A 10,529-nucleotide genomic window follows, 5' to 3' on the forward strand; every position below is an offset into this window, starting at 1 on the left:
CAGGCTAAACGTGCCGAGGTTCTCTGACAACATGGCAAGATTGATGTCACACTCGCAGAGATCTTTCTCCCGGTAACGTGCTAGGGAGGCGTATAAGGACACCGTCGTATCAACCTGATGAGAGAAGAACGGAGTTTCCCCAATACTCAGTGATAGGCTTGTTGTTCTCAGTCGTACCACATCGAGGGGAATGACACTCCGGTCGATGGTCAACAGTCGCCGGGATATGCTACTTATAACCAACAACATCACCGACAACAACGACCCATATGTCTCGACCTTGCGACCTTGTTGTAGCGTTGTAGTGGATTGTATCATTAGTTTTGCGCCTGTTTATTGCCGTTATCAAAGGGTTCGGGGGTATTGATTCCGCTTCGAATACATCCGAAGATCACGTGATTAGCAATCGAATCGCCGGTAGCAGCTCCCGCAATAGCCGGCGGTTGAAAGACCTACGTCAAAGTGCAGCAAGGAGGGGCGATAGTAGCAAGATCCTACTCTGCTACATCGCTCAAAGCTGTTATCGGGGATAACAAGTTTAGAGGACAGTCACTGCCTTCGGTTACGTATCGTTATAGAGAAGCAGCCCTCTAACATGTCTGAACTACAGCAATTCTTGTCAAAGTACGTCATACACCGCTGCAGTACCTCTTTATGTGTCGCTAAGCACTAGTCCTCCCTTCCAGTCCTCTATACCATGACCTGTTCTCCATAATCAAGGGTGCTAGGAATGGTTTCGTGTACGGCTGCAAGATCCGTAAGCCGACGTGTCTAGTAATAGTGCAGTCATTACGATAACGAGCTTACACGAGCAACGCTCCCTTTCTCTCTCACTCGCATTGTAGGTTTCCCTCACGCTCTAGTGATGACCCTCCTGTTCTCCAACCGATCCTGGCCAGAGAAGGTCCGAGCCATTTACACCGCCACCTTGACACATGCGAAGAATTTGGCCAAGTTCGTCACGGTGTACAAGCTGCTGTTGATCTTGCAACGGAGACTCCGAGCCGGAGTCGGAGCCGGAGCTGGAAATGCAGAGAGGACTGGGGTAGCTGGGAAGAGTATTGGAGCTAAGGGTGTGGAGAGAGGGCTGGATTCGTTCGTCGCAGGGCTGGTTGGAGGATATTGGGTGTTTGGCGAGCGGACGGCGGTGAGTCGCGAATGCATGAGGTTGCTGATTCTCATGTTAGACATGAGGCTGATACTCTTGTACGGTTCTCGCTCCGTCCGCCGTCTACAGATCAACGAACAAGTACGTTGTTGTCGGGAGTTGTCCCTCTCGCAAGATTCCGGTTCTAACATTGTGTCTTCCCCCCCGCAGATCGTTCTCTACGTCTCCTCCCGAGTGCTCGCCTCATTCCTCCCTCGACTCCTGTCATCGGCATCTGGTACCGCTTCACTACCCCCAACATCACCCTCGAGCTCGATCTTGCCAGCCAACCTTCGACCACTCTCCACCCTGTCCCCTCTGACGTCCAAGGCGGCCAACCCGCGTCCGATCCCACCTGCCGATACGCCGTTTGCGATTTTCGCTGCTCTGAGCTGGGGTCTGGTGATGTACGTCTACAGACATCATGGAGAGAGGCTTCAGCCGGGCATGGTCAACAGCATGTGTGAGTCGATTTTCGAGCAGAGAGTAAACAACACGAGATATTCGCTTACCCGTGCGATTTTCCATAGCTTATCTGTACCGAGATTCCGAGGCTTGGAGTAGTTTAAAGACGCTCTTGTGGCACAACAAGTAGACGTTACATCGGAATCTACTCATGATGCAAAGCGCAAGAGATAACAGAGGATTCAACGGACTTCAAGGGAGGGAACGATGAGGATCACGACATAAAAGACAGCTAGAACCTTCCGCGGCACGAAGATCTGAACTCATGCAATGCAACGCCAACGAGCTATCACCCACATACTGATAGAGTATCATCCAGGATTGTATCGTGTATCAAGTAGTTCTGCCATTACCGATAGTCGATGACCAGGACGATCGTATTATTTTGATTATTATCACGTGTGTTGTGGTTACGTCAACGCCGCCTTGGCTCGGGCGAGGTGACGATCAGGGTTTCGGAACTCTCGGACTTGAACGAGAAAGGGGGAGGAGATCTCTCTTCTCATACTCATCCACTTCTCCGCCGACGACCGCCACCATCAACAGACACACCCAGATTGCAGCGAGATTATAGATCCCCAGTCATACAGCAGCGTATCGAGAGCTCCTATCCGACATGGATCGGACGGAGGGCGACAAATAGTAACATCGAAAACACATAGTGGGCGGAACTGGGAAGAGCGACCGCCAAACGACATCGACAAATCGTCATGACAATAGACCAGCGTCGTCTCAGCACGATTAGTGCATTCAGCGTTATTCCGAGGCGATTCAGTACATCGGCTCCGCGTTACGACGATGACATCGATCTCGAACTCAGAGCCGATCTGCTCAGGCCGGGCCTTCAACCAAATTCTGCCAACTCTCATGCCCTGTCAGACGATTCGACCACAACTCTGTTTAACGGAGATCATGAGTATGATTACAACGATAGGAGGAGTCTGGATTCTACGGCTCCTCTGCAAGGTGTCAGGAGGGTCGAGGCGATTCAAGCGGTATGGACGAAAAAGAGCCGTTATGTGCTGTTCATCGGGTGAGCCTCGACGCGATGATGTAGAGGTCTACCAACGCCGAGCTGACCGATTGTATGTGATCAGACTCGCTCTGGCATCATACGTATACTCTTTAGATGGTGAGCCGTGCTGAGCAAGGCAAAGTGAAGCTTTTCAAACTGACAGCTACGCTCTGAGTTAGGCTCGACGACCTGGCAGTTCCTCTTCTACGCAACATCGACCGTATTCGGAAACTCTTACTCTGGCTCGATCACCACCGCCGCTGCCATCATCATCGCCGTAGGGAAACCTCTTATGGCCAAGTTGGCTGATGTGTGAGTCCACCAGAGGGTTTTAGCTGGAGCGGTGAAATTGACATATCACTCGATCTGCGTTATTATTAGATTCGGAAGGGCGGAATCGTATGTCGCGGTAGCTGTGAGTGGACCATCGTGTCAAAGGGATCGCAACAAAGACTTGAGCTGATCTTGCTTTTTACAATATACCACGACAGGCTCTCTACAGCTTGGGTTACGGAATCATCGCAACATCCTCGAACATCGGAGGCCTGGCGGGAGGGACCCTGGTATATTCGTATGTTTCCCTCAAATCCCTCTTGGAAGGTGATTTTGGCTGACAGCTTCGACTGGTAGATTTGGCTACACTGGATTGCAGCTCTTATCTCAAATCGTGATCGCAGATGTGACCACCTTACGATGGCGAGGTCTTTCGAGGTCAGTCTCCTGCCAGTGGGTTCGACTATGGCGATACTTGCAGCTTATCGATTCAAACCCGGACCTTATAGCGCTCTTCTCTCCTTTCCCTTCATCATCAACAACTTTGTCGCTGCCGAAATCGCAGAGGGCATCCTTCCCGACTGGAGGTATGGCTACAGTCTCTTCGCCTGTGCCGTCCCGCTTTGCCTGAGCTTGATCGTGGGGACCATGTTCTGGGCCCAACGTCGCGCTCGCAAAATCCACAACGAGAAATTTGGCTATCATCACCATCAAGACTTCTTGACTCGACAAGCGGTAGAAAGTTGGACGGATGTCATGATCAGGAATATGAAGGAGATGGATGTTCTCGGGCTTATTTTACTCACGGCGAGTTTGTCTTTGGTTCTATTGCCATTGACACTGGCGAACACTGCCGACAAGGGGTGGGACAACCCAGTCATGCCCGGCATGGTAAGTGAGATATATTGATGCCGATGCACTTGAACTCAGCTGACATAGGTTTCTCCTTCGACATCCTTCAGGTGCTGATCGGGGTTCTATTGTTCCCCATCTGCTGTTATCACGAGACACGTACCGAGAATCCCATCATCCCGTACAAATTCCTCCGCAATACGTCCATTCTCGGAGCATGCCTCATCGGTGAGTTCAAGATATCCCTTTTGTGCGGAGGTCATCCGGCTGACATCATTCATGTTTGACTGGAAAAGGCTTCCTTGATTTCACCTCGTTTTACCTGCAATTCACCAGTGAGCGCTTTGTGCTTCGGCATCAACGAGACCAATTACGTCGCTGACCCTTATTCTGCATATCGAAGATTTGTACAACTTCATCTATGTCACGCAGGATTGGTCCCCAAGAAACCTATCCTACTTTGCGTCCATTCAGACAATGGCTATGACGATATTCGGCATCATTGGTGGTGCCATCATGAGCCGGACTCGAGACGTCAAGGTATGTCGGCGTGTCGCCAATTTGTAACAGTCGCACAAAGAGTCTGACGGCTCGCCTCATTCGATCACACCAGTTCCTGTTATTAGTTGGTCTGGTCATCAGACTAGCTGGAGTAGCCTTCATGATCCGCTCTAGAGGAGCGAACGGAACTCCTATCGAACTCGTCCTCAATCAAGCGTTACAAGGGATCGGCGGTGGTTTTGCGTCGGTCACGCTGCAAGTTTCCGCACAGGCTGGAGTATCTCACGCCGAAGTAGCCACCGTGATAGCGATGGTCATGCTCATCACCGAGGTTGGGAATTCTGTCGGCTCTGCCAGTACGTCACCTGCTAGCCAAAGTTCTGGTCATGTGAGCTTACACAGCGTGTCCTTCTTACAGTCGCAACAAGCATATACACTAGAGAGATGCCCAAAGCCATCGCACGCTATGTTCCTGGCGACAATGCCACGCTTAAGGCAGAGCTCTATCTCTCACCTACTATTGCGCGGGAATTTCCGAAACACAGCCCGATACGGGACGCCATGGTCAAGTCGTATAGCGACGTTATGTTTCGACAACTCGTGGTCGCGACCGCGGTGGCCATGCTACCTCCCATCATTTGCTATTACCTTACGAAACAAGACCGGTTGGAGGATGTTCAGAACTTGGCGGATCGAAGAGATCTGGCAGGGAACCGAACGGACGAATCGGAAGATGGTCTGAGCGGGGTTTACAGCTCGCTCGACACGGGATCACGAATATAGACGGCATTGTAACGACAAACAGCATTTTTGTATCCATCTCTTGTAACATCATCAGTAGATCGGCATGGTCGAGAAGAAAATACGTTGTATCATCGGTCTCGAATCGGAGTATTGCTTGCGATACTGTCGGGCGGGAGGAGCCATCGAGCTTTAAGAGTGCTGCTTCCAGGCCCTCCAGGCATAGATCGATGACCCCAAGAACGGCTTTCTAAAGGCATCTATCACTTGTTACTTGTGACCACTATCCCAAAGAGACAAAGAGAGTTATGGGCCCAACATCGAGCGTCTTGATACAGAGGATGAAGTCGCACCAGAAGGAACTGATGTTACCTTCAGCTACTAGCCCTTCTTACACGATCAAGCCGTCCTCCGTGTTAACTGTTGTCTTTCCAAGGTCTCTCATGCACATCAGTAGCTTCGCGCGAAAGTGAAGAGTATAGTAGGGTCTCGAAATACATCAGGGATCTGAGCAGTTCCTCCCGAGCACCACATCTCGAAATCATTGCGCCACCGCTTTATGTATATGCTCCGCTCGACGCTTACAAACGGAAACACATCGAAGGAGAAAATCCGCCAAAGACAAGGGCGCGGCCGGGCTACTATGGCAAATAGGAAGGAATATATATATAACAAGAAAACCGTAGAGGCGATAGGGGGTGGAAGTGACGAAGAAAGGAAAATGGAGAAGGCGATCTTGACTGCTCAAGGTCAACCAAAGTGTTGCCACAAGTACCCGATGGAGAATGCGGCAAAGGCGACGGCGAGTACGACTGTCAACTGGTACCCCTCGATGTTCTCGGACACCTGAGCCGGAACGACCTGAGCCGCCTTGGCCTGGGCGTCTCCGACAGCGCCCTTGACCTTCTGACCCAGGTCAGAGCTGGCGAGCTGGTTCTGCAGCGAAGTGATCTGAGCTCGAGCGAGGGCGAGCTGCTCCTCTGCCGTCTGGACGAGCGATGATCCGGCGCCCTGGTTGTTACCGTTAGTGGGCAACGAGTTGATCTCGGCTCGAGGTACCGAGTTGCTGGATTTCGAAGGAGTCGACAGGGTTCCCGGTCCGGCCAATGATTTCGCCACGTTAGCGGGATCGTAGGTGGATTGAGGAACACCCCCAGCCGTCGGTCCCGAAGAGGCAGAGATAGGAGCGGGAGCAGGAGCGTTTTGGGTCTGAACGTTGGTGACGTGGATGGGAGTGGCGGGGTAAGGCAGAGGAGCGTGGACGGCGCCGTTCGCCTTCGGGGTAGCGGTTGGGGTGGAGGCATCCCCTGAGATCATCCTCGAAGTCGAAGGCGAAGCAAATCCTGCGTTCTGTTCCAGTCGGACGTCCACACCGAGCGTTAGCATCCTGATCCTCATAATCTCTGGACCAGTGAGTCGCTCACCTGCGTCTCGTCGGCCCATTTACTGACATCCCCAACACTGTTCTCCGGGATCGTCTCGGTATCCGAAATATACGCGACCCTCAACTTGTGTTCCTGGATTTTGGACTTGTCCGTCTTTTCCAGCTCGTACCACTATTCGTTATTTGAGGGACGCGATTCGTGTCAGTCTTGACCAGCATTCCTGCCGAGAAGACGAGATCGTCTCAATGAAGACTCACGTAATCAGTCAAAGCCATGCTCTCCTTCTCGACCGGGATCTCGGCGCTACAGACGAGGAACTTGTCTTTGCACTTGGCGTGAGGAGGAGGCTGTTCCTTCATCGGTTGCAAGATGACTATCCGTATGTACGTTGAGGGTAATGGCCAGACAGGAAGCGAAGAATAGAGTAAGGACTTTTGTTAGCACCCCATCATCAGGTAGCTGATACAGCTCTCAAAACTCAGAGACTAACCAGAAATCTCCAAGCTCTCCCCTGGCTCGATCCTGCTCGAATTCGGCCTCACGCAATAAGCCTTCGGGCTGGTGACCTTGATCTTGACGACGATGGGTTTATGGTGCGGGTTCCGGAGTTTGAGGTAGGAGGTGACCGAGTTGTTGAACGGGCCTAGCGAGAGAGACAGAGAAACAGCATTATTCCAGAGAGGAGAGAGAAGAGATTAGATACGGGTTCTCTTTAATCCCTGGTGGAGAGCCAGAGAGGTGCTTACGGCGGAACCCGAGATAATCCCTAGGAGAGACTTCGACCGACATCTTGTCTGTTTGCTTCGCTTTTACTTTGCTTCTATCTGATTGTGTTTGAGACGCCTATGATCTCCTTGTTCTTTCCAAATCCAGATCTTGATCGGACTTCCAAAAGCTGGATCTTGTGGGAGTTACGAGCTGAGCTGTGTTGTACGCGATGTTGTGTTATCCGATCAAAGGGACGAAAGCGAGCGCGTCAATCCTCTCGACCCGTGTGCTTCATTGGCTCAAGCAGCTTGGACGTACGTTATAGAACGACAGGCTCGATTTCCTAGACTCGTTGGAGGTGATTAGAGGAATCAGCTATGATGAGCTATCAAGCTATCACGCTGGGTGTTGTGCACACGATTGAGCGTGTGAGGAGGTCCCCGCTGCTGCCCGAACGAGACCTCACTCGTCATAAGGGACAGCGAAGTCCATGTGTCTCATCCGCGGTGCACACAAATAGTTCGGAGCGATTACCGGTCGAAGGATGACGTAGTGAACCATTCCCTTGGACCTGCCGGACCTGACATCGCTCATCACAGGCCAAGCCTTGCACCACAGCGCCAGGCCAGTGCGCAGTGCGAAGTATTCGGTCGTAACTTATTATCGCAGACAAGGCAGACCCCACAAATAATGAAGCAACACAGAAAGACGGATTGTGGTTTGCACAGAAACCAGGGTGTAATGGGGAAAACGACTATTGGTATCTCATGTTTGATACATTGCGGTTGTTGCGGATTCGACAAATTTCGTTTCTGATAGACTAATTAAGGGGGACACGACACGTCGGGGAGCTACATGCAGCGGACTACTCGTAATAAGAGGCGTGTTCGCACTCTACTTGTGGTCGGCGTGGGTGGTGTTGGTGTGTCCACCGATGAGGTTCTTGACCTTGTCCATGAGACCCTCCTTGTGGGCACCGGTTCCCTCCAAGTTGTTGTCGTGGACACCGGTGGTGGTGTTCTCTCGGCCGGTAAGACCGGTAGCGTCGTAGTTCTTGTAAGCCGAGTCGGCAGTGTCACCCTTGGTGAAGTCGTCGCCGTGTCGGGTCACGCCGGACAACTTGTGGTCGTCAGACCCCTTGTTGCCAACGGTGTGACCGTGGTCAGCACCGGTACCAGTGAGCCTGTCGGTGTGGGTGATGTGCTCGTTGTCTCGTCGAGGAGCGTCGAACCTGTCGGTACCGGCAGCTCCACCGGAAACAACTCCGTGCTCGTTGGATCCCTGGTAGTTACCGACGCCCATGTTGCCGGCGGAACCAGTCCTCTGGTCAAAGTCTCGGGCCGCGGTGTTGGAACCGTAGGTGGTAGAGTCGGAACCTCCAGTGATACCAGCGCCGGGGTGACCTCCGGTGATGCCTCCCTCAACGCTAGCACCCTTGCCGACAGTGTGATCGTGAGCGTGGTCCTTGTTTCCAGTGACGGCGTCCTTGACCTTGTCGGTCATCTTTCGGTCGTCCTGGGCAACGTCTCGGCCGGTACCGAACGATCCAGAGCCGGTTTGCTGACAAGTGCGGAAGAGGGTGGAGCAATTCAGTGATAAGATCCAAGTAGCCTCGGCGCATAATTGTGACTTACGATACCGCCGGGGGCGTCTCCGGTCTGGCTACCAGTCAAGTGCGATCCATCGAGACCCATGCCGGTGTTTCGGCCCTGACCAACGAGGTGGTCATCAGCGGTACCGGATCGGATGTCTCCGTGGTGACGGGTGTCGTGTACCAAGGGGTGGTCCCCGGTGTTTCGTCGCGAGTCGTTCTCGTCGTAACCAGTGCCAGCGTTGTGGTGGTTGCCTCCGAGACCTGAACCGGTCGAACCGAGGTTGGTACCGGTGGTGTGGTGGTGGTGGCCCTCGTGTCCGAGGCCGGTCGAGCCGATGTTCTGGAGACCAGATCCGCCGGTAACGCTGGTGGACTGGCCGTAGTGAAGGTTACCAGCGACGGCCTGGGCAGGGGCACCAGGAGCGGCGAAGTCGGATCGGGGGTCCTCGAAGGGCTCTCGGCCAGTGGAGCTGCAAAGAGTGCGGGTGGTGACTGTCAGCATGATTGACTTCGAGAAACTGTTGCGATCGTCACCAAACTCACTTGTTCAATCCACCACTGCTGAAAGCGTTCGAAGGGTCAAAGGCCTTCCTCTCGCCGGTAGAACCGACACCAGTGTTCAAGTTGTTGTTGTTGTTATCGTAAGACATGGTGGGGTAGTTGTTTGTGATGTGTGCTTTAAGAGTCGTGTGAGTTTTGTTTGTAGAGAGAGAAAGAGGGCAAGAGTAGCAAGACGGAATGGGGGTGTGGTATGTCGAGGTTTATATACCTGGCTGGTTGCGGTTCGAGTGAGTGACACACCTGACCGATGATGCTGGCACGAGAAACGTTTCCCTCTCCACGTAACAGTTCCGTGACGTCAGCGTTTTGGCCCGTGCTCCCGCTGCCCGCTGCTGCGTTCGCTTGCCCCTGACGATCTCGTGATGATGACGAATATCTCGCGACCCCATGACGACGATGACCGTGCGCACCTTCCCGGCAAGCGAAAGCTTCGAAAGTTCTCACATCACGTCACTCGGGACTCACGTAAGATTCGACTTCGGCATTGACCCTGCATCTTGGCTGCTCCACCCAGGGCCCGCTCGAATCAAGTCCGTCGGCGCCGGGAACGATTTCGCCCGGGCGTTTCAGAGCCGAAGGTTTTGGTTTTAGAACAGTCCAGCACCATCCATCGTATCACTGCGAATCTTCGCCCACGTTCCACCACACGACCGGATACCGATACTGGCAAAGATTTCCCGTAGGTTGATGTAGCGTATAGGAATACAGGAAGAGGTCTATGGTCTAGGTCCGATGATTGTAAAGGGTGGTTTAGCTATAAAAGGGGACATAGTCATTGCGAGAGAAGACTCTCCGTCTCCGTCGCATAGATAAATAATCTCAAATCTGCGCGTGTCCGAGACCTAGGTCAATGTTCCGCAAGACATTGTCAGGTCTCTATGATCCTGTCAGCTGTCCGTGAAGGAGCAGGCGCCGATTGACACGTCAATGCAACATGCGCTGTTGCACCCCAAGCGCTGCGGGGGGGCAGGGCTTTTTGATGTGTTTCACGGCGTCTGCGCCAATTCGTACGGAAGTTATCCCTTTGAAATGATCACCAGTAGCGAAGGCAATACCAACCGTACGCATCGAGCAGGATTTGATATTGTCATATGGCGCCCAGGGAACGAATACAGCTCAGACTATGAAGGAACGGCCGACGGCTCAGCGGTGCTGCCTTTTGGCGACCCCGTCGTCTTGCAGGTATCGCATGTCAAGGTAACTGAATAAGGTTTCGTCCATCCAGGAACCCTTTTCGGTGCCAATGGCAACTTCACGATCGAATAAGACCAGATACTGTATCGGCTA

General features: G+C 52.8%; 4 protein-coding genes across 4 annotated transcripts; 2 read left to right on the forward strand and 2 right to left on the reverse strand.

The window, feature by feature from the left end:
- The first annotated feature begins 509 nt into the window (after positions 1-509).
- Positions 510-2,001, forward strand: HD553DRAFT_313853 (peroxisomal membrane protein 4). Its single transcript, XM_046180276.1, has 6 exons — positions 510-624; positions 687-757; positions 846-1,147; positions 1,238-1,249; positions 1,319-1,610; positions 1,678-2,001. Exons 1-6 carry the CDS (start codon positions 596-598, stop codon positions 1,740-1,742), a joined length of 771 nt encoding a protein of 256 aa, XP_046035415.1. The 5' UTR covers positions 510-595; the 3' UTR covers positions 1,743-2,001.
- HD553DRAFT_313854 (major facilitator superfamily domain-containing protein) lies at positions 2,002-5,237 on the forward strand. The gene is made up of 12 exons (XM_046180277.1): positions 2,002-2,645; positions 2,710-2,744; positions 2,807-2,939; positions 3,009-3,042; positions 3,119-3,198; positions 3,258-3,338; positions 3,410-3,791; positions 3,863-3,980; positions 4,049-4,087; positions 4,156-4,292; positions 4,366-4,609; positions 4,672-5,237. Exons 1-12 carry the CDS (start codon positions 2,323-2,325, stop codon positions 5,034-5,036), a joined length of 1,971 nt encoding a protein of 656 aa, XP_046035416.1. The 5' UTR covers positions 2,002-2,322; the 3' UTR covers positions 5,037-5,237.
- A 219-nt stretch (positions 5,238-5,456) lies between these two features.
- On the reverse strand, positions 5,457-7,434 carry HD553DRAFT_62393 (PapD-like protein). Its single transcript, XM_046184365.1, has 5 exons — positions 7,126-7,434; positions 6,870-7,022; positions 6,637-6,752; positions 6,419-6,550; positions 5,457-6,344 (listed from the first exon to the last, which is right to left on the reverse strand). Exons 1-5 carry the CDS (start codon positions 7,166-7,168, stop codon positions 5,745-5,747), a joined length of 1,044 nt encoding a protein of 347 aa, XP_046035417.1. The 5' UTR covers positions 7,169-7,434; the 3' UTR covers positions 5,457-5,744.
- A 302-nt stretch (positions 7,435-7,736) lies between these two features.
- On the reverse strand, positions 7,737-9,498 carry HD553DRAFT_313858 (uncharacterized protein). The gene is made up of 3 exons (XM_046180278.1): positions 9,225-9,498; positions 8,722-9,151; positions 7,737-8,647 (listed from the first exon to the last, which is right to left on the reverse strand). The coding sequence occupies exons 1-3, from the start codon at positions 9,329-9,331 to the stop codon at positions 7,982-7,984; spliced, it is 1,203 nt and encodes a 400-aa protein (XP_046035418.1). The 5' UTR covers positions 9,332-9,498; the 3' UTR covers positions 7,737-7,981.
- Positions 9,499-10,529: the final 1,031 nt, after the last annotated feature.

Source organism: Filobasidium floriforme (genome assembly GCF_021052385.1).
Source record: "Filobasidium floriforme strain CBS 6241 chromosome Unknown HD553scaffold_15, whole genome shotgun sequence".
Classification (NCBI taxonomy): Eukaryota; Fungi; Basidiomycota; class Tremellomycetes; order Filobasidiales; family Filobasidiaceae; genus Filobasidium; species Filobasidium floriforme.